Source organism: Salvelinus namaycush, chromosome 8 (assembly GCF_016432855.1).
Source record: "Salvelinus namaycush isolate Seneca chromosome 8, SaNama_1.0, whole genome shotgun sequence".
In the NCBI taxonomy this organism is placed as follows: domain Eukaryota; kingdom Metazoa; phylum Chordata; class Actinopteri; order Salmoniformes; family Salmonidae; genus Salvelinus; species Salvelinus namaycush.
Genome location: NC_052314.1, coordinates 63095232 through 63119370, shown reverse-complemented (window position 1 = coordinate 63119370; position 24139 = coordinate 63095232). Strand labels below are relative to the sequence as shown.

The following is a 24139-nucleotide window of genomic DNA, read 5'->3' as shown; positions in this document are numbered from 1 at the left end:
AGTTCCTCTATGTTCACATCACTAAGGATGTATCATGGTCCGCACACACCAACACAGTCGTGGGGGGGGGGGGGGGGGGGGGGGGGCACGACAACACCTTCCTCCTCAGGTGGATGAAAAGATTTGGCATGGGTCCCCAGATTCTCATAAACATCTACAGCTGCACCATTGAGAGCATCTTGACTGGCTGCATCACAGCTTGGTACGGCAAATGCTTGGCATCCGACCGCAAGGCTCTAAAGAGGGTAGTGCCGACGGCCCAGTCCATCACTGGGGCCGAGCTCCCTGCCATCCAGGACCTCTATAGCAGGCAGTGTCTGAGGAAGGCCCTAAAAATTGTCAAAGTCTCCAACCACCGAAGTCATAGCATGTTCTCTCTGCTACCGCACAGCAAGTGGTACCAATGCACCAAGTCTGGAACCAACAGAACACTGAACAGCTTCTACCCCCCAAGCCATAAGACTGCTAAATAGTTAAATAGTAATCAATAGCTACCTGGACTATCTGCATTGACCCTTTTTGTACTAACTCTTTTGTCTCATCACATACGCTGCTGCTACTGTTAATTATCGGTCACTTTATTCTTAGTTATATGTACGTAGCTACCTCAATTACCTCGTACCCCTGCACATCGACTGGTACTGGTACCCTGTGTATATAGTCAAGTTATTGTTACTCATTGTGTATTTATTATTACAGGTTTTACTTTTCTATTATTTCTCTATTTTATTTCTCTCTGCATTGTTGGGAAGGTCCTGTAAGTAAGAATTTCACTGTTAGTCTACACTTGTTGTTTACAAAGCAAATAAAACGACACACACACAGTATATAAAAAGGAGGGTCATAAAAGGGGAGAAATGGATCTGGATGGAGATGAGCTGGTGGGAATGACATTTTAACTAGACAACCGTTAGAGGAAACGTGTGTGTGTTTGGACGAGAGAGAACGAGACAGAGAGAGAGAACATTTGCGAGGTCAAGAGAGCAACCAGAGAGCAACAGAGAGAGGAAGAATGAGAGAGAACAATAAAGGAGAGAGAGAAAGAGCTCTGTCTCTGACCACTCTCTCCCAGACAGTGTATCCTATACATCACTAGAGCTCTGTCTCTGACCACTCTCTCCCAGACAGTGTATCCTATACATCACTAGAGCTCTGTCTCTGACCACTCTCTCCCAGACAGTGTATCCTATACATCACTAGAGCTCTGCCTCTGACCACTCTCTCCCAGACAGTGTATCCTATACATCACTAGAGCTCTGCCTCTGACCACTCTCTCCCAGACAGTGTATCCTATACATCACTAGAGCTCTGTCTCTGACCACTCTCTCCCAGACAGTGTATCCTATACATCACTAGAGCTCTGTCTCTGACCACTCTCTCCCAGACAGTGTATCCTATACATCACTAGAGCTCTGTCTCTGACCACTCTCTCCCAGACAGTGTATCCTATACATCATTAGAGCTCTGTCTCTGACCACTCTCTCCCAGACAGTGTATCCTATACATCACTAGAGCTCTGTCTCTGACCACTCTCTCCCAGACAGTGTATCCTATACATCACTAGAGCTCTGTCTCTGACCACTCTCTCCCAGACAGTGTATCCTATACATCACTAGAGCTCTGTCCACTCTCTCCCATACAGTGTATCCTATACATCATTAGAGCTCTGTCTCTGACCACTCTCTCCCAGACAGTGTATCCTATACATCACTAGAGCTCTGTCTCTGACCACTCTCTCCCAGACAGTGTATCCTATACATCACTAGAGCTCTGTCTCTGACCACTCTCTCCCAGACAGTGTATCCTATACATCACTAGAGCTCTGTCTCTGACCACTCTCTCCCAGACAGTGTATCCTATACATCATTAGAGCTCTGTCTCTGACCACTCTCTCCCAGACAGTGTATCCTATACATCACTAGAGCTCTGTCTCTGACCACTCTCTCCCAGACAGTGTATCCTATACATCATTAGAGCTCTGTCTCTGACCACTCTCTCCCAGACAGTGTATCCTATACATCACTAGAGCTCTGTCTCTGACCACTCTCTCCCAGACAGTGTATCCTGTACATCATTAGAGCTCTGTCTCTGACCACTCTCTCCCAGACAGTGTATCCTATACATCACTAGAGCTCTGTCTCTGACCACTCTCTCCCAGACAGTGTATCCTATACATCATTAGAGCTCTGCCTCTGACCACTCTCTTCCAGACAGTGTATCCTATACATCACTAGAGCTCTGTCTCTGACCACTCTCTCCCAGACAGTGTATCCTATACATCACTAGAGCTCTGTCTCTGACCACTCTCTCCCAGACAGTGTATCCTATACATCACTAACGCTCCGCTCCTCTGCTCGCCTCCTCATCAACAAGTCGTGAGTGATGAGAGGCGCCCATATTGTCCTGACATCCGCCCGCCGCGCATTCTCAATCACACATTATTACCACATTCATATTCATTTATACTGACATAGAGCCTTTCCCCCGCTCAAATTAAACCAGAGAGAGAGAGAAGGAAAAACTGTGAGAGAGAAAGTGAGAGATGGAGAGAGAGAGGGATAGAGGAGAGGGGGAGAGAGATGGATAGAGTAGAGAGAGAGAGAGAGAGAGAGAGAGAGAGAGAGAGAGAGAGAGAGAGAGGAGAAGGGAGAGCTTGATGATGAAATACCAGTCTAGGCCACAGCTCATTGCATTCCAATTTGCATGCAAATGGTTTAGCAGAGGAGAGAGCAGAGTGGAGGATTTATTTCAGGGGATGAGAGGACGGGGGGGCTGTTGGTGGGCAGAGGCTGTGAAACAACAGCAAGCTACTGGCCAGGGACACTGCCTTGGGCCATCACAATGAATCCCAGAGACAAACACAGACAGAGAGACACGAGAGTCACATGTTTGAACACACACACCAACATACAAACACATGCATACACACACACACACACACACACACACACACACACACACACACACACACACACACACGGCATACCTATCAGAGGGTCTATTTCCACGGGCAGTTGGTACTGCTGGTCCTGCACAGAGGAGCCTTGATGACCTGCGAGAGAGAGAAAGAGAGAAAGAGAGAGAGAGAGAGAGAGAGAGAGAGAGAGAGAGAGAGAGAGAGAGAGAGAGAGAGAGAGAGAGAGAGAGGAAAAGAGATGTGTGGGAGGAAGGAATGAGTGGGATGCAGAAAGAAGGATGGGTTTAATATCAGTGATTTGGCCCTGTGGAGTACTTTGGCTTCTGTTCCATATGGGAGATGCTAAAATGTAATTTGCCACACTCAAAGCCTATTGTCCCCCAGAGCGCTCTACCAAAGAGTTACATTTAGCTGTAAAACGGTTTTCTGTGACTACAAATTGACTCTGATAATACATAGTAATAAACAAGTTAATAAGATAATATCGTGAATCCTTACATCTGAACATCCTCTAATAATACAGATTTGTACCATAAACAAGTTAAAATAATGCTAATATCACAATTCAAGATCTAACCACAAACAATATCATATGAAATCCACTCATCAAAACAAAATGCTCCAAATTCAATGAGATCTACAAATCTTCATTGTCTTTGAGTTTCATAACGTCAGACTTCATCCCATATCCCCTTCCCTGTTATTCCACAGCAGGGTTGATGTTTAATAAATAAACCATGAGGAGTGAGGTCTTGATGCATCAATGAGGAAGTGAAACCTAACGCTGGCAGAGTGCACGTGTCACATTTGATCCTGCCTTTTAGGAGGACCGCTCAACTGTCTCAGAAATCAACGTCCTGTCCTGGGAAGATGAAAGAGACAAGCCTATTGGCTGCTCTTGTTGAGATAAATACTGACTGAAGGTCTTTGGATACGATACTTTTTGCGGATAAACGTGTAGTCCTCAACTGTGTGCGGATAAACGTGTAGTCCTCAACTGTGTGCGGATAAACGTGTAGTCCTCAACTGTGTGTACGGACAAACGTGTAGTCCTCAACTGTGTGTACGGACAAACGTGTAGTCCTCAACTGTGTGTACGGACAAACGTGTAGTCCTCAACTGTGTGTACGGACAAACGTGTAGTCCTCAACTGTGTGTGCGGACAAACGTGTAGTCCTCAACTGTGTGTGCGGACAAACGTGTAGTCCTCAACTGTGTGTGCGGACAAACGTGTAGTCCTCAACTGTGTGTGCGGACAAACGTGTAGTCCTCAACTGTGTGTGCGGACAAACGTGTAGTCCTCAACTGTGTGTGCGGACAAACGTGTAGTCCTCAACTGTGTGTGCGGACAAACGTGTAGTCCTCAACTGTGTGTGCGGACAAACGTGTAGTCCTCAACTGTGTGTGCGGACAAACGTGTAGTCCTCAACTGTGTGTGCGGACAAACGTGTAGTCCTCAACTGTGTGTACGGACAAACGTGTAGTCCTCAACTGTGTGTACGGACAAACGTGTAGTCCTCAACTGTGTGTACGGACAAACGTGTAGTCCTCAACTGTGTGTACGGACAAACGTGTAGTCCTCAACTGTGTGTACGGACAAACGTGTAGTCCTCAACTGTGTGTACGGACAAACGTGTAGTCCTCAACTGTGTGTACGGACAAACGTGTAGTCCTCAACTGTGTGTACGGACAAACGTGTAGTCCTCAACTGTGTGTACGGACAAACGTGTAGTCCTCAACTGTGTGTACGGACAAACGTGTAGTCCTCAACTGTGTGTACGGACAAACGTGTAGTCCTCAACTGTGTGTACGGACAAACGTGTAGTCCTCAACTGTGTGTACGGACAAACGTGTAGTCCTCAACTGTGTGTACGGACAAACGTGTAGTCCTCAACTGTGTGTACGGACAAACGTGTAGTCCTCAACTGTGTGTACGGACAAACGTGTAGTCCTCAACTGTGTGTACGGACAAACGTGTAGTCCTCAACTGTGTGTACGGACAAACGTGTAGTCCTCAACTGTGTGTACGGACAAACGTGTAGTCCTCAACTGTGTGTACGGACAAACGTGTAGTCCTCAACTGTGTGTACGGACAAACGTGTAGTCCTCAACTGTGTGTACGGACAAACGTGTAGTCCTCAACTGTGTGTACGGACAAACGTGTAGTCCTCAACTGTGTGTACGGACAAACGTGTAGTCCTCAACTGTGTGTACGGACAAACGTGTAGTCCTCAACTGTGTGCGGACAAACGTGTAGTCCTCAACTGTGTGCGGATAAACGTGTAGTCCTCAACTGTGTGTACGGACAAACGTGTAGTCCTCAACTGTGTGTACGGACAAACGTGTAGTCCTCAACTGTGTGTACGGACAAACGTGTAGTCCTCAACTGTGTGTACGGACAAACGTGTAGTCCTCAACTGTGTGCGGACAAACGTGTAGTCCTCAACTGTGTGCGGACAAACGTGTAGTCCTCAACTGTGTGCGGACAAACGTGTAGTCCTCAACTGTGTGCGGACAAACGTGTAGTCCTCAACTGTGTGCGGACAAACGTGTAGTCCTCAACTGTGTGCGGACAAACGTGTAGTCCTCAACTGTGTGCGGACAAACGTGTAGTCCTCAACTGTGTGCGGACAAACGTGTAGTCCTCAACTGTGTGCGGACAAACGTGTAGTCCTCAACTGTGTGCGGATAAACGTGTAGTCCTCAACTGTGTGCGGACAAACGTGTAGTCCTCAACTGTGTGCGGACAAACGTGTAGTCCTCAACTGTGTGCGGATAAACGTGTAGTCCTCAACTGTGTGCGGATAAACGTGTAGTCCTCAACTGTGTGCGGATAAACGTGTAGTCCTCAACTGTGTGCGGATAAACGTGTAGTCCTCAACTGTGTGCGGATAGCCTCCCGGGTGGCGCAGTGGTCTAGGGCACTGCATCGCAGTGCTAACTGCGCCACCAGAGTCTCTGGGTTCGCGCCCAGGCTCTGTCGCAGCCGGCCGCGACCGGGAGGTCCGTGGGGCGACGCACAATTGGCATAGCGTCGTCCGGGTTAGGGAGGGTTTGGCCGGTAGGGATATCCTTGTCTCATCGCGCTCCAGCGACTCCTGTGGCGGGCCGGGCGCAGTGCGCGCCAACCAAGGGGGCCAGGTACACGGTGTTTCCTCCGAACACATTGGTGCGGCTGGCTTCCGGGTTGGAGGCGCGCTGTGTTAAGAAGCAGTACGGCTGGTTGGGTTGTGCTTCGGAGGACGCATGGCTTTCGACCTTCGTCTCTCCCGAGCCCGTACGGGAGTTGTAGCGATGAGACAAGGTAGTAATTACTAGCGATTGGATACCACGAAAATTGGGGAGAAAATGGGATAAAATTTAAAAAAAAAAATAAAAATAAAAAAAAACTGTGCGGATAAACGTGTAGTCCTCAACTGTGTGCGGATAAACGTGTAGTCCTCAACTGTGTGCGGATAAACGTGTAGTCCTCAACTGTGTGCGGATAAACGTGTAGTCCTCAACTGTGTGCGGATAAACGTGTAGTCCTCAACTGTGTGCGGATAAACGTGTAGTCCTCAACTGTGTGCGGATAAACGTGTAGTCCTCAACTGTGTGCGGATAAACGTGTAGTCCTCAACTGTGTGCGGATAAACGTGTAGTCCTCAACTGTGTGCGGATAAACGTGTAGTCCTCAACTGTGTGCGGATAAACGTGTAGTCCTCAACTGTGTGCTCCAAAACTCTCTATTCTGTGTACCGGTCGTTGACGTGCTACATGAAATCAGACTTGATATCTCATATCCTACATATGAGTTGAATTTCAATGAATTGGTTAAATGTACATTTCAAGCCATAGGGCGGCGCACAATTGGCCCAGCGTCATCCGGGTTAGGGGAGGGTTTGGCGGGGGTAGGCCGTCATTGTAAAACAAGAATTTGTTCTTAACCGACTTGCCTAATTAAATAAAGGTTTAAAAAAAATCCAGCTGACTTCTACAAGATATTCCTACTTTAGACTCCATTTCCTACAATCCCCCTCTTACCGGCCAGGCCGTGCCACTTGTTGACGGCGAAGAGGCGGTTGGCGGTGACGGTGATGATGGCGGGCGCGGCGAGGCCCGGCTGGGTGTTGGCGGCCACGTGGGCCACGGGAGAGTTGCTGGGGAACTTCAACACCATGATCACATCCTGCTGCATCTGCTCCGTGAACATCAACGGGCTCTGCAGGAGGACATACTGGTGGTGATGGACAGATCAACGGACGGATGGACGGAAGGAGGGAGGGAGAGGAGTCGTCCAATGGATGGATAGATCCACAGACAAAGAGCAGGAGCGAACGAGGGATGGAGCAGCGGAGAAGAGGGAACAGCAGGAGCAGCAGCAGTACGCAGAAAAGAGAGTGAAAACGAGAGAGAGAGAGAGAAAGAGGGGGGAAGGGAGGAGAGGGACAGAGAGAAAGTTAGCTGGGAAGCTAGCATGGAGTGGCAGCACTCAGAGGCCAAGCTATAGAGGGAAGGAGGCCAGTTGGAGAAAAGCTGAGGTACTAAAAGCCGAGTACCATTATTCACATGATGACATCGATTAGAAGTCAGGGCAAGAAAAACAGACACAAGAAAACTATTTCTCAAAGACAAAGTTTGTGTCAATACTAAGGAAGAACCAACAAGTCTCAGCATTAAAACGGAAGACAAACAAACAAACAGACCAAACGTAAGAGGAGAAAAATCCAAAGGATTGGTATAGTGTGGGTGTATGTGTATAGTGTGTGAAATACCCTTGTTGGCCAAAACTCCTCTTGAACTCCCCATGATATAGTTGTTACAGTGCTCCCTCCCTAACACTCTATTAAAAGTGTCTGTAATGCCCATACAGATAGAGGACTCATCTTTGTATCTGCGTTACATTATGGCGTCTGTGATTGGTTATAGCCATCTATAGTGCTCTATCTATCTCCATGGTAATGCCTCATCAAATGTGGCACCATTAATAACCTGTTAGTGAGGGCTGCTGGGTAGTGGAGTCCTCCTCAAGTCTGACATTCTACACCATCTGTAATGAATCAAGAGTCTACTAGCAGTTATTTGTACTGGACCTCTAAATATAAGGACTAGTGTACATGCCAGACATGATCTATCTTTTAACAATAACAGAAATGAAAACATTCTTCCTCAGAATTCTCAGACTTTGCTCAGGTCTCTTCAGGAAATGTTCATTAACATGACAATGGTCAGAAGTGAACTTGATACTTTTATCATTGGTAACAATCAGTCGCCACATAAACGGTCAAATAAAAATCCCATTTTGTATTTATCTTCATATAAGAACTGACATGTGTTCCTGCCAAGCTTCGTCAAGACACCGACACTCACTTTAAACCATGTGAGTTCCCTTCTACTGATAAGAGTTGTTTTTACTGGCTCACACACATTATTCATCTTGCGTCCCAAATGGCACCCTATTCCCTCTACATAGTGCACTCCTTCTGATCAGGGTTCTGGTCAATAAAAGTGCACTCCACATGAAATAGGGTGCCATTTGTTCAGACTGAGGAGTCATTTGCAGGATGCCTGTAGTGAGCTGGGGAACATACTATACATGCTTAATGTCAGAGGCACACTGAGATAAATCTCTGTTGTTTTAACAGGCTACTAGAATACTCTGACAACGTCATTACTGAACACCAACATGGGGACATGCCAGGACCGGAGTCTGACACCACACTACACTCAGACAGGGGGACATGACAGGACTGGAGTCTGACACCACACTATACTCAGACAGGGGGACATGCCAGGACCAGAGTCTGACACCACACTACACTCAGACAGGGGGACATGACAGGACTGGAGTCTGACACCACACTACACTCAGACAGGGGGACATGACAGGACCGGAGTCTGACACCACACTACACTCAGACAGGGGGACATGCCAGGACCGGAGTCTGATACCACACTACACTCAGACAGGGGGACATGCCAGGACCGGAGTCTGACACCACACTACACTCAGACAGGGGGACATGACAGGACCGGAGTCTGACACCACACTACACTCAGACAGGGGGACATGCCAGGACCGGAGTCTGACACCACACTACACTCAGACAGGGGGACATGCCAGGACCGGAGTCTGACACCACACTACACTCAGACAGGGGGAGGGATGGAAAACAAAGGTGGAGAAGGACACAGCAAAGAGAGGTGTAAAGAGATTAATGGGGGAGTCAGAGAGAGAGAGAAAGAGGAAGAGGGAAAGCGAGAGAGAGCGCGCAAGGGAAGAGAGAGAGAGGGAGAAAGAGAGGGGGAGAAATTGCAAGTGCTAGGAAAATGAAGCGAGCGAGAGAGAAAGAAATGAGAGAGAGAGAAGGAAAGAAGTCCCTCATCTGCTGCTGGTGTGAATGGAAAGAGAAAGGTGCCTAGGACACGTCCAACCTGTCCAAACTCACCAGGCCCACCTACCACCACCAGAGAGGCCAAACAATTACATACAAGACACCTTTAACCACTTGAAAGGATGGACTCGTATGCCCTCCTGCTCCAGTACTGGGGTCGAGTTTCCACTGGATTTCGAGAGTACGTGTGTGTCACCACAGGGAATTGAGGCCCTGCTCAACCACCTCGCGTTTATTTGTCTAGTAAAGTGTCTCCCCATTTCTCCCCTCCTTATTATACTGCTCCCTTCTCATCTCAGCAGCTCTTACTGTACCTCACTGTACTGTACTGCACCCTACTGTACTGCACTGCACCCTACTGTACTGCACCCTACTGTACTGCACTGTACTGCACTGCACCCTACTGTACTGCACCCTACTGTACTGCACCCTACTGTACTGCACCCTACTGTACTGCACCCTACTGTACTGCACCCTACTGTACAGCACTACACCCTACTGTAACCTACTGTACTGCACCCTAATGTACTGTACCATTCCCTACTGTACCCTAATGTACCGTACCATAACCTACTGTACCGTATCATAACCTACTGTACCGTATCATAACCTACTGTACCGTATCATAACCTACTGTACCGTATCATAACCTACTGTACCGTATCATAACCTACTGTACCGTACCATAACCTACTGTACCGTACCCTACCCTACTGTACCGTACCCTACTGTAATGTACCGTACCCTACTGTACCGTACCCTACTGTAATGTACCGCACCCTACTGTACTGTACCATATCCTAATGTACTGTACCATTCCCTACTGTACCCTAATGTACCGTATCATAACCTACTGTACCGTATCATAACCTACTGTACCGTATCATAACCTACTGTACCGTACCATAACCTACTGTACCGTACCCTACCCTACTGTACCGTACCCTACTGTAATGTACCGTACCCTACTGTACCGTACCCTACTGTAATGTACCGCACCCTACTGTACTGTACCATATCCTAATGTACTGTAACCTACTGTGCCGCACTCTACTCTACTGTACCCTACTGTACCCTAATGTACTGTACCCTACTGTAGCCTAATGTACTGTACCATAACCTACTGTACCGTATCATAACCTACTGTACCGTACCCTACTGTACCGTACCCTACTGTAATGTACTGTGCCGCACTCTACTCTACTGTACTGTACCCTAATGTACTGCACACGACCCTGCTGCACCCTATTGCACGCTACTGTACCCCACTGCAGCCCACTGTACTGCACTGTTAATACACTGTTACTAATAATATACTGTACGCCAGGCCAGGATAGTCACCTTCTGATTTCATTAAGACATTAGAAGGGGAGGAAACAGAATCACCAGAACATCTTTTCAGGTACTGTCCATCGGTGGCTCGCTTTTGGAGTCAGGACCCTCGTAAGACATCACAGTGAGGGATGTATTGCAAAAGGAAATGATAAAATGGCATTATACTGGGAAAGATGGGTTCATCTTTTAGTTGGAGTTAAGATCAGAATGAATGGTGGATTGGCCGCTGTGTGTGAAAATCCAGCACTTGCAGAGTGAGGAAATGAGGAATATACATACAATTATTTCTATAGTTATGTGAGAGAAAATAGCTGTAAGTAGCAGTAGAAGTATTGTTTTCCGTTAAATTTACTCCAATCTAGGCCTCCCGGGTGGCGCAGTGGTCTAGGGCACTGCATCGCAGCGCTAGCTGTGCCACCAGAGTCTCTGGGTTCGCGCCCAGGCTCTGTCGCAGCCGGCCGCGACCGGGAGGTCTGTGGGGCGACGCACAATTGGCCTAGCGTCGTCCGGGTTAGGGAGGGTTTGGCCGGTAGGGATATCCTTGTCTCATCGCGCTCCAGCGACTCCTGTGGCGGGCCGGGCGCAGTGCGCGCTAACCAAGGGGGCGGGTGCACGGTGTTTCCTCCGACACATTGGTGCGGCTGGCTGTGTTAAGAAGCAGTGCTTCGACCTTCGTCTCCGAGCCCGTACGGGAGTTGTAGCGATGAGACAAGATAGTAATTACTAGCGATTGGATACCACGAAAATTGGGGAGAAAAGGGGGTAAAAGATTTTTTTTTTTACTCCAATCAGGGAAGGATGGTAGGGGGAAAAATATAAAGAAATAAAACATCTAAATTAGGGGGATTAGAAATTATGCAAACAATTAATTTGATAGATTGTGGGTTCTATCTGCAAATATTAAATCTGATCTACCCTCAAAAAGAGCAAACCTCACCCACCTGGCACTCCAGGCAGGCAAACGCTAACAGTGTTTGAAAGAATTCAAGTAGTATTTGCACCCAGGTGTGGGGGAAACCCTAGACCTTCAACCTGTGGATGAATGTAGCATTATTTGGATTTGTGGTGAAGAGCTAATGGGGTGTTTGGTAAACATGGGTGGCATATGGGCAGCGCTGTGTGCGTGTGTGTTTGTGTATATGTGTGTGTTTGTGTATATGTGTGTGTTTGTGTATATGTGTGTGTTTGTGTATATGTTTGTGTATATGTGTGTGCCAATGGTCTCCAGCTGTCAGCACCACAGGGCCACCCCGCTAATGGGGGCTCTGGGGGGCTCAAGTCGGCACGTCATCCACAGCCCCCCCCCCCCCCCCCCCCCCACCTCACCCCCTCTTCCTGCCCCTTAAAAGCCTGTCACCTTTGGGCCATTGTTCCCAGCCGGTCCTCCTCCCTCTGGTTCTCCCCTGGTCCCCTCGTCTGTCTGTCTGTCTAAGGTGTAGAGTGGGAGTTTGGCTCAGGACCATGTTTCCACAGTGCTAATCCATTCACCCTCATCTGCCCCCCTACACCCAAAATCACACCTCATCCCTTCACCCAAAATCACACCTCACCCCTCTCTGAGGACGATAGGAGACGGGTTCAAAACCAGAGCTTACGTTTCCCAGGATTAGGATGGAGGGATGATTGGGGGGAGAGGAAAGACTATAGACGGGCTAGTGTGAGTCAAAGCAGAGACAGTAATTTAACATACTAGCAGTCAGAGACCGTCATTTAACATGCTAGCAGTCAGACACAGTCATTTAACATACTAAAGAGACAGTCATTTGACATACTAGCAGTCAGACACAGTCATTTAACATACTAAAGAGACAGTCATTTGACATACTAAAGAGACCGTCGTTTGACATACTAGCAGTCAGAGACCGTCGTTTGACATACTAGCAGTCAGAGACCGTCGTTTGACATACTAAAGAGACAGTCATTTAACATGCTAGCAGTCAGAGACCGTCGTTTAACATGCTAGCAGTCAGAGACCGTCGTTTAACATGCTAGCAGTCAGAGACCGTCGTTTAACATGCTAGCAGTCAGAGACCGTCGTTTAACATGCTAGCAGTCAGAGACCGTCGTTTAACATGCTAGCAGTCAGAGACCGTCGTTTAACATGCTAGCAGTCAGAGACCGCCGTTTAACATGCTAGCAGTCAGAGACCGCCGTTTAACATGCTAGCAGTCAGAGACAGTCGTTTAACATGCTAGCAGTCAGAGACCGCCGTTTAACATGCTAGCAGTCAGAGACAGTCGTTTAACATGCTAGCAGTCAGAGACCGCCGTTTAACATGCTAGCAGTCAGAGACCGCCGTTTAACATGCTAGCAGTCAGAGACAGTCGTTTAACATGCTAGCAGTCAGAGACCGCCGTTTAACATGCTAGCAGTCAGAGACCGCCGTTTAACATGCTAGCAGTCAGAGACAGTCGTTTAACATGCTAGCAGTCAGAGACCGCCGTTTAACATGCTAGCAGTCAGAGACAGTCGTTTAACATGCTAGCAGTCAGAGACCGCCGTTTAACATGCTAGCAGTCAGAGACAGTCGTTTAACATGCTAGCAGTCAGAGACAGTCGTTTAACATGCTAGCAGTCAGAGACAGTCGTTTAACATGCTAGCAGTCAGAGACAGTCGTTTAACATGCTAGCAGTCAGAGACAGTCGTTTAACATGCTAGCAGTCAGAGACAGTCGTTTAACATGCTAGCAGTCAGAGACAGTCGTTTAACGTACTAGCAGTCAGAGACAGTCATTTAACGTACTAGCAGTCAGAGACAGTCATTTAACATATTAGCAGTCAGAGACAGTCATTTAACATACTAGCAGTCAGAGACAGTCAAGGCTATTCCATTGGGCCTCTGGTTCTATCTACACTACTGAGGAGATGGGTCTGTATTGGGCATGGTATTGGGCACGGTATTGGGCATGGCGGTCAGTCTGAGTGTGAGCGCGCGCGTACGTGTGTGCGAGACTCACCACCTGCATGGCGGAGCTCCTTGGTGGGTGTGGCTCGATGAGCAGCTGACATGGGGTCTGTCCGAAACTCCTGATCTGTGCCTCCACAGCCTGGCGAGAGGGAGAGAGGTAGAGAGAGAGAGGGAGAGCGAAATAGAGCAGTAGAGAGAGACAGAGAAAGAGATAGGTGTAGAGGTAGAGAGAGCAGTAGAGAGAGAGCAGTAGAGAGAGAGAGAGAGCAGTAGAGAGCAGTAGAGAGAGAGAGAGAGCAGTAGAGAGCAGTAGAGAGAGAGAGAGAGCAGTAGAGAGAGAGAGAGAGAGAGAGCAGTAGAGAGAGAGAGAAAGAGAGAGAGAGAGAGAGAGAGAGCAGTAGAGAGAGAGAAACAGAGAGAGCGAGAGCGAGAGAAACAGAGAGAGAGAGAGCGAGAGAGCGCGTGAGAGAGAAACAGAGAGAAAGAGAGCAAGAGACAGACAGGCGGGTTAGGTGGCGCTAATTAAGAGATATAGGACCATAAATGTCACAGGAGACGCCGCCTCTCAGCTCTGGACAACATCAGGGGCCACAGAGTCAAGGTAACACAGGGCTGGGAGGACAGAGAGATGTACTAGTGTATGATCAACACAGTAAAGAATACATACAGCAAACAGAGGTAGGTGTGTGTAGGAGTACTCTAGGTGAGATGGGGCTACAGAGAGAGAGAGTAAATACAACCCAATACATTGTAAATACAACTCATATTTATGTTTATTTATTTGCACATTGTTACAACACTGTATATAAACATAATGATATTTGAAATGTCTTTATACTTTTGGAAATTTTGTGTAATGTTTACTGTTCATTTTTTTATTGTTTGTTTCACTTTTGTTTATTACCTACTCCACTTGCTTTGGCAATGATAACATATATGTTTCCCATGCCAATAAAGCTCCTTAAATTGAAATTGAATTGAGAGAGAGCGAGCGAGAGGGAGGGAGAAAGAAAGATCTTGGGCAGGAAAGACAGAGGTTAAGTGAGAGACTGCTGCGCCATGCAATCTGACTGTGTGTGACTGCGTGTGAGAGAGAGAGTGTGGAGAAGAGCAGAGTACTATGTGAGACTGCAGTGGTTGAGCCTGAGCCGGGGTTGGCCTGGACTCTGGGAGTGATCTCATAGAGAAGGCCTGTACTGACTACAGATGGGATTTCCATGAGAAAACGTTGCTGTGAACGGCACTGCTTATCCCTATTGTCTGAAACTAACCAGAGACGAGAGAGAGAGACTAGAGAGAGAGAGAGACTAGAGAGAGAGAGAGAGAGAGAGAGAGAGAGAGAGAGAGAAAGAAAGAGACAAGAAGAAAGAGAGACAGACAGAGAGAGAGACAGAGAGAGAGACAGAGACAGAGAGACAGACAGAGAGACAGAGAGACAGAGGAGAGAGCGAGCCTCAGTTAAGCCCATAGACTCAGACTATACTTACTGTATACTAATACCTGGGATTCAATGGCACCCTATTCCCTATGTAGTGCACTTCTTTTGACCAGACCCCTATTTGTACTCTGGTCAGAAGTCAGGCACTACATAGGGAAGTGGATGTAATTTCAGATCCAGACCTATACTCTGCCCTGCCTGCCATCCTACCTTTCAGCTTTTGTGGAGGTGTTGTAAAAAAAAAAAAGATGGTTCCTAATCTCTAACAGGTATGAGAAAATCTCCCGGCCGAGACTCAAGGCCTCCACCGACGCCAGTTGATATGTGAGCGTCAGAAAACCCAGGGCTTTGGTTCCCTCTCTCTCTCTCTCTCTCTCTCTCTCCCTCCCTCTCTCTCTCTCTCTCTCTCTCTCTCTCTCTCTCTCGCTTTCCCCCAGTCTGTCTCCTTGCCTCTTACCTCCCCCTCCCCGCCCTCCCTCTCTTTCCCCGCTCTTTCCTTCTCTCTCCCTTTCTCTCCCCCACCCTTCTTTTCTCTGCCACTCAAGCTTTGATCCCCCACTCCTCTCACAGCTGAGGAGAACAATGGGATCTGTCCCTCCCTCTTTATTTAGTGTAAATCCACTCCTGGGTCCATTAGACTGGGCCATCGATTACAAACAGATGATCTAGACTGTGTCCCAAATAGTACCCTATTCCCTACATAGGGCCCTGGTCAAAAGGAGTGCACCGTTCAGAGAATAGAGTGCCATTTGGGACGCAGGCCTACAGTCATTAAGAGGATCTTGAAATACCAGAGAATGCATGTAGGGATTCTAGGAAAAGCCCAAGTCATTACGTCACTGGAATGGGAGTCAGGGCAGGGCAAGATGGCGATAAGCGCTAGCTAGCTAACCCAATGTCTTCACAGCATCACTGTTTGACGAAGGGGAACTAAAGAGGACTTTTACAAGATGATTTCAGATTTGCATAGAAATGTTGATGACGCAAAATAAGAACACTTTTCAGTATTTTCCGCGGCGTGAATGTGAGTGGTGTCTGCAGGCGCTAGCTCTAGCTAGCCTAGTAGCTTGGCACAAGTCCAGCAGGAGGATTAAACGGAGGTGATTGATCAAAGTGTGTGAGCCTGGGGTGTGAGGGGTAGTCCGTCAGGACCCCTATGAACATCTGTGCCGGTGTAATTAGCTGTGGTCTGTCGTGTTCATCCAAAATACATTTGGCAAGAGCTATACCATATACATCCCTATATTATGCCATATATATTAAATACCAAATCATCCTTAATATATATATATTAACATTTCTCTGATATCACATTTTAAAACCCCCAAATATTATAAAATCTCTTGTATTAGTATACGATACAGACCACTTCCATCAGATCATGAACTGGACTGTGTGTACAGTATGGTGCGATGTCGGTCTCTCCCTACGGCCTCTATAGAGGACAACAGAACACGCTCCGTACCGCCGTACCTCCTCATCCCCTGCCATTCAGCTGCCCTTCATGCTCAGTGACTGGAGCATCGCATGGCGGGCACCGAGGGCAAACGCTGATTTATCACCTCATTCCCATCCAGATGTGCTTGAGCCCACCACCTACCCACCCACGCATGCAGATTCATTACCAGGATCAGTGGGGAGAGGGGGGCTGTGGTCGGTCATTTCCCCAGCTAGAGGCCCATTACCCAGGCATGGCCAGGAGCCTGGTGCATGGTTAATACAACCGGACGGTAAATTGGATCTCTGACACCCACTATTTACCTTGGAGCTGCTCTGATGATCAGGAGAATAAATAAATCCACACCCCGCACAGCATGGTGCCATCAGAGAGAGAGAGCAGATAAACTGTGTGTGTGTGTGTGTGTGTGTGTGTGTGTGTGTGTGTGTGTGTGTGTGTGTGTGTGTGTGTGTGTGTGTGTGTGTGTGTGTGTGTGTGTGTGTGTGTGTGTGAGCGAAAGAGAGAAAGGAGAGAGATTGGAGGTGTATTGCATGAACACACATATACATGAATGAAGAGGGAGGAAAGTGAGTGAGTCTAAGAAAGAGTTTGATGTCACCCTCCTCCCCCCTCCCTCCCTGTGCCCAATCAGCTGGGGAGGTTTTTCCACACACCCTCCTCCCCCCTCACTGTGTCCAATCAGCTGGGGAGGTTTCTCCACACACCCTCCTCCCCCCTCCCTGTGTCCAATCAGCTGGGGAGGTTTCTCCACACACCCTCCTCCCTGTGTCCAATCAGCTGGGGAGGTTTCTCCACACACCCTCCTCCCCCCTCCCTGTGTCCAATCAGCTGGGGAGGTTTCTCCACACACCCTCCTCCCTGTGTCCAATCAGCTAGGGAGGTTTCTCCACACACCCTCCTCCCCCCTCCCTGTGTCCAATCAGCTGGGGAGGTTTCTCCACACACCCTCCTCCCTGTGTCCAATCAGCTGGGGAGGTTACTCCACACACCCTCCTCCCCCCTCCCTGTGTCCAATCAGCTGGGGAGGTTTCTCCACACACCCTCCTCCCCCTCCCTCCCTGAGTCCAATCAGCTGGGGAGGTTTCTCCACACACACTCCTCCCCCCTCCCTCCCTGAGTCCAATCAGCTGGGGAGGTTTCTCCACACACCCTCCTCCCTGTGTCCAATCAGCTGGGGAGGTTTCTCCACACACCCTCATCCCCCCTCCCTGTGTCCAATCAGCTGGGGAGGTTACTCCACACACCCTCCTCCCCCCTCCCTGTGTCCAATCAGCTGGGGAGGTTTCTCCACACACCCTCCTCCCTGTGTCCAATCAGCTGGGGAGGTTTCTCCACACACCCTCCTCCCCCCTCCCTGTGTCCAATCAGCTGGGGAGGTTACTCCACACACCCTCCTCCCCCCTCCCTGTGTCCAATCAGCTGGGGAGGTTTCTCCACACACCCTCCTCCCCCTCCCTCCCTGAGTCCAATCAGCTGGGGAGATTTCTCCACACACCCTCCTCCCTCTCTGAGTCCAATCAGCTGGGGAGGTTTCTCCACACACCCTCCTCCCCCTCCCTCCCTGAGTCCAATCAGCTGGGGAGGTTTCTCCACACACCCTCCTCCCCCCTCCCTGAGTCCAATCAGCTGGGGAGGTTTCTCCACACACCCTCCTCCCCCCTCCCTCCCTGAGTCCAATCAGCTGGGGAGGTTTCTCCACACACCCTCCTCCCCCTCCCTCCCTGAGTCCAATCAGCTGGGGGGGTTTCTCCACACACCCTCCTCCCCCCTCCCTGAGTCCAATCAGCTGGGGAGGTTTCTCCACACACCCTCCTCCCCCTCCCTCCCTGAGTCCAATCAGCTGGGGAGGTTTCTCCACACACCCGACTGAACCCTGGCGTTAGTTTTAATTAGTCAAATACACCAGCAGTGCGTCTCCAGCCCCGAGCCGTAGCCAGCCTCTCAGTGTTTGTGAGGAAGCAGGCCTGCGGAGGAGGCGGAAATGGGTTGCTAGTCTGGGCCGTGTCAGGGCCAGGGGCCAAGGGGGGTGGAGGTTGGAATGGAGGGGGGTAGCGCCAAGGGAGACCGCCACTACTGAGTGACAACTGTTTCAGCCGTGGTCCTGGTGTGGTCTGGTCTGGTCCTGGTCTGGGCTAGGCCTTCCGGGGCTGGTTTGTGTCAGAACAGGCAATGGAGGACGGGTGGTGGGGAAGGGGGGTAGGGAGGGACAGGGTAGGGAGAGAGGGAGGGACAGGGTAGGGAGAGAGGGAGGGAGGGACAGGGTAGGGAGAGAGGGAGGGACAGGGTAGGGAGGGACAGGGTGGGTAGGGAGGGACAGGGTAGGGAGGGAGGGAGGGACAGGATAGGGAGGGACAGGAAAGGATAGGGAGGGACAGGGTAGGGAGGTAGGGAGGGACAGGGTAGGGAGGTAGGGAGGGACAGGGTAGGGAGAGAGGGACAGGGTAGGGAGAGAGGGAGGGACAGGGTAGGGAGGGACAGGAAAGGATAGGGAGGGACAGGGTCGGGAGGGACAGGGTCGGGAGGTAGGGAGGGACAGGGTCGGGAGGGACAGGGTCGGGAGGTAGGGAGGGACAGGGTCGGGAGGTAGGGAGAGAGGGAGGGACAGGGTAGGGAGAGAGGGAGGGACAGGGTAGGGAGGTAGGGAGGGACAATGTCGGGAGGGACAGGGTCGGGATGTAGGGAGGGACAGGGTCGGGAGGTAGGGAGGGACAGGGTCGGGAGGTAGGGAGGGAGGGACAGGGTCGGGAGGTAGGGAGGGACAGGGTCGGGAGGGACAGGGTAGGGAGAGAGGGAGGGACAGGGTAGGGAGAGAGGGAGGGACAGGGTAGGGAGGTAGGGAGGGACAATGTCGGGAGGGACAGGGTCGGGATGTAGGGAGGGACAGGATAGGGAGGGACAGGATAGGGAGGGACAGGATAGGGAGGGACAGGATAGGGAGGGACAGGGTAGGGAGGGACAGGATAGGGAGGGACAGGGTAGGGAGGGACAGGGTAGGGAGGGACAGGATAGGGAGGGACAGGGTAGGGAGGGACAGGATAGGGAGGGACAGGGTAGGGAGGGACAGGATAGGGAGGGACAGGATAGGGAGGGACAGGGTAGGGAGGGACAGCTGGAAGAGAGGCTCCCTGCCCCAGAGGCCTACAGTCTACACAGGCCAAGCCATGGTAGGGTGGAGGGTGGGGTGGAATGGGGTAGAGGGGGGGGTTCTAGCTGAGCGTTTGGAATGTCTCAAGGCAGATTAGGGAACGCTGCGGAGACCGTTGCCATGTTTTCCCAGACGGGTTTGCTTCCTGGTCATGCTCTCCCTCCATCAGCAAGAGAACATCAGCTCCCTTCTTCCACTTCCTCTTCTCTGTGTTGACTCATGCCACATTAAGACAACCACTTTTTACTGCACTGGGACAGAGAGTACTGGTACAGGGGTTCCCCTTCTATTTCTCTCGCTCCTGCCCTCTCTCTCTCTCGCTCCTGCCCTCTCTCTCTCTCGCTCCTGCCCTCTCTCTCTCTCTCTCTCTCTCTCTCTCTCTCTCTCTCTCTCTCTCGCTCCTGCCCTCTCTCTCTCTCTCGCTCCTGCCCTCTCTCTCTCTCTCTCGCTCCTGCCCTCTCTCTCTCTCTCTCTCTCGCTCCTGCCCTCTCTCTCTCTCTCTCTCTCGCTCCTGCCCTCTCTCTCTCTCTCTCTCTCGCTCCTGCCCTCTCTCTCTCGCTCCTGCCCTCTCTCTCTCTCGCTCCTGCCCTCTCTCTCTCTCTCTCGCTCCTGCCCTCTCTCTCTCTCTCTCGCTCCTGCCCTCTCTCGCTCCTGCCCTCTCTCGCTCCTGCCCTCTCTCGCTCCTGCCCTCTCTCGCTCCTGCCCTCTCTCGCTCCTGCCCTCTCTCGCTCCTGCCCTCTCTCGCTCCTGCCCTCTCTCGCTCCTGCCCTCTCTCTCTCCTGCCCTCTCTCTCTCCTGCCCTCTCTCTCTCCTGCCCTCTCTCTCTCCATCTCACGCTGTCCTTTGTCTGTGATTATGAAAAATCTCACGGCCGTCACACACCAGTGACAACACACAGACGGGAACAGTCTGCATTTTACAGCTTTCACGTAATACGAGTATAAATTAAACATACCCACGCAAACAGGAACCTGCCTTGAGTTGTCGCACAACCCCCACAAACCAGACAACACGCCAAGGACATCCTCCGTTATTCATTTCCCTTCATTCAAAACCAAGTGCGGCTATGCGGTTACTCTGATGCGTTTATTTGCATAAAAACAGCATGTTTTCCATCCAGATGCAGCTTGTCAAGTGGTTGAGTAAATCAAATGACCGTAGCCTCGCTGCAGAGGGGTCTTTCTCCGTCCTTTAAATGTACAGAATATAGAGACTTCATCAGATACGGACCAGCGCCCCTAAAGAAGATTGGCCTTGCCAGCGGCCCCACATAATCACATGCCTATATGCCATAACATTGTAGTATGGGCAAGTATATAGGTGACCTATGCCCAGCAAGTTTCCAACATCACACGCCTTTATAAACGTCAGCTGGGAATTTAAAGAAGAGAGTGACTCTGAAGATGGGTCCTCTTGTACATTAGCCTGAGCAACACGTCCCAGAGCTAGCTATCGGAACAGTTGAGTCACTTTGACCTTCAGCTGAACACCCACTGGACACTAACCAACCTCGAACACTGTTCCACAGTGAGTGTACTGCTGGAAATGACGACTACTATCGCCCTACTGTGTTGAACGCGGATGTCAAGATGCTGATTTTCTGGCCAGGACTCTGACAGTAAAAGTTCTGAGGGAGGTTCCTTTTGGCTGGTTTTGGTTTATTCCAACTGAACGTCATAATAATGTCATAAAATTATATTCAACACAACATAAGTAATTGTGATATCAGAGCAATTAGGATATTTCTTTACGGATCATTTGTTTGGGGCTTCAGAGTGTCTTCATCTAAATAAATATATCATTATATAGGAAGTTATGTTGACCAGCTCTCGTTGTATTTAGGGTACACTGTGTTATCTCTGGAGATTCTTAGAGCCAGGCCGGTACTGGTATCAGGATATTTTTTCCATTACAAAAATGAAAACACGACGGAAACCAAACTCTTTGGTCCTTTAAAAACCTGCTGTATGTTACATATTATGTTAGAAAATAAATACATGTGACTCTGGATGACATCATGATGTTTGTTTCCAACATTAGAGTTGATTTCTAAACCAGTTCAATCCGCTTTCTGTTGTGTTCCCTTACCCCCATACTAACGAGTATAACCATACCGGTACCGTCCCGGCCCTAGAGTTTATACAGTACACACACAGTAGACTCTGGGCCAGAAGAGGCTGTCGCAGTGGCTGGCTGACATGTCTGGCACCCTGAGTTACACTTCAGTGGCACCGTTTTAGACGAGAAGTCACACTCTAGTTGTGGGGTCAGCACCCTGCCCGCCTGCCACAGATTTGTTAGAGTGTCAATGAGAGAGTTAGCGCTGTAAGCTAGCGGGCTAGCCATGGTTTATTGCTATATTGGTGTACCGTGTTGCTGCTGTGGGGAGAGAGGGAAAGGCTGCCTGCCTGTTGGTTCAAAGTGAAGGGAGGATGAATAATGAATGAAAGTAGAGCGAGAAAAACACAAACACACTCCCGATTTTTAAGGGCTTTCTCAGACCTTAAAGTGGAGCACTTCATACAGCTTTCAGTGGGATCCCAGTGCTGGAGAAGAAAGACTGCTGGGTTCAGCAACTCAATTTGACTGAATAGTACTTACTTACCACACAGCCCTGCTGTTGAATGTAACACAAATAACAGCGTCAATAATGTCGGAGGATTGTACCTTTTGCTGATGCTAATGGACTTTAATTGAATTGGATTCAACATCCCAGTTAAGAGCTTTAATGGTTCTGTGTGATACCGTGGAGTAATTCATGTCCAGCAGGGGATTTTAGAGATGGAAAAGACAAACAACTAATATTATAACAAATAATATGCAGAAAAACATCACGTAAACTCTGTGTGTGTGTGTTACATCACCTCTCTCAGCATGGGGTCGGTGATGGAGCTGAGGTTGATGGTCCCTTCATAGGTCAGGTAGTAGAAGACGTTGAGAGACCTGGTGGCCTCAGGACCCTGCTGCTTGTAGCCAAAGATCAGGTCGATCCACTGGTGCAGCTGGCACGACACAAACTCACTCTCCAGAGCCTGGGAAGACAGGAGGAGAGGAGGAGCCATGGTTAGAGGGGATTGGGCTAAATGAAAGGGTTATTGAGCAGATATTGAACAGAAAAAGATACTAACCGTGTTCAGAGTGAGGCGGCGAGGACTCATGGTTAGAGGGGATTGGGATAGACAGAGTGGTACAAGAGGATCCCAAGATTATATCAACAATAGGAGGTAGGGAATCCTTGCAAATCATTGATTGAAGTTGATGTCACTCATAAGCCACAGAACCAAGGGGGGATTAGACGAAGTCAAAGGATTATTGATATAGGTCTACTGAAGCATTAAGAGCAGATACAGTAGACCTGCTAAACTGCAAGACTGCAAATGATGTTCGGCAGTAATTGTTGTAATTCCAGAATGCTTACTCCACCCCCCCCAACCCCCACAAAAATCTGCAACTCAAAGCAGAACTTGTTCAAAGTCATTTCAATAGCAGATAGCAGCACCGACTATTATCTGCATAATGAAGAAAATGCTCCAAAAGACTCCAATGCTAATCGTGTGAAAACATGAAACATGAGAACACTCCGTTCTAGTAGGACGTTGGGGACTCATTTTGGACTTTTCTTCCCCTTTCGTGGGATGACGAGACGAGATAATGTATATAGCGGTGCTTTGGAACGTCTCTGTCTCACCATAACATTGAGATACAAGCTGTTTTTCTACTCATTAGCTGGCAAAGAAGGGAAAACATTTATGGTTTCTCATAAAAACAGCAATTGTGTTAATTTCTGGAAAAGCTGTCGGCACGGCAACAACAAAGGCTTCTAAACGCGTTCCAAATTAGAATGAGGAGGCCTTGATTGTCATTGCTGCCTTGTGTCACATTAATTCTGTGACAAAACATTAAACCGGTACACTTAAATGGCAATTTATATCATTTAAATGTTTACAGCCGGGGCTGGCCCATCACTCACTTAAATGTGACTTTCTGACAGCTAATTTTCCTTCTAATTCTCTCGCACTCTCTTAATTATAACTTTCAATCAGGGAGGAACGGCGGAGAGAGAGAGAGAAAGCGAGAGAGAGAAAATAGAGAGAAAGAAAGAGATGGGGAAAGAAAGGGAGTGCGAGAAAAATGAGATTCAGACAGAGAGAGGAGGAGGTGAGTGAGAAAAAGAGAGAGCGAACAGCTAGACGCCTGCTGCCTGTCTGCCATCATGACATCTCCCCCTGACGGGGCGATCCAGCCTCAGCCTGATGGTAAACCGTGAAAGCTCTTGTATAATGACTTTATGAGCCGTGGAAACAATATCAATAAATTGGTCGGTGTCAAGGAGAGAGAGAAAAGGCCCTGGGGCGGCAGAGCACTGAAAGGTCTCTGGGTTTTAATGTGGAACTGGGTCTGCGTCCTAAATGTAACCATGCTCACTATATATATATATATAGTGCCTTATGGGCCCGGGTCAAAATGAGTGCACTAACTAGGGAATAAGGTACCAACATTAGGATGCAAGCTGAGAAGTGGAGTGGAGGAAGAACACTATTAAAATGAGGACTGGGAACATTT

The 24139-nt window shown here is 49.2% G+C and overlaps 1 protein-coding gene across 1 annotated transcript in view; it reads right to left on the bottom strand.

Annotated features, from left to right (window-relative positions):
- Nucleotides 1-24139, bottom strand: part of LOC120053047 (lipopolysaccharide-responsive and beige-like anchor protein) — a 326774-nt gene that overhangs the window by 30826 nt on the left and 271809 nt on the right. The window contains exons 48-51 of the mRNA XM_039000298.1: nt 22441-22608; nt 13584-13673; nt 6941-7118; nt 2987-3052 (exon numbers count right to left, since the gene is read on the bottom strand). Coding sequence (XP_038856226.1) covers nt 2987-3052; nt 6941-7118; nt 13584-13673; nt 22441-22608 — 502 coding nt within the window. The remainder of the gene's footprint in view (nt 1-2986; nt 3053-6940; nt 7119-13583; nt 13674-22440; nt 22609-24139) is intronic.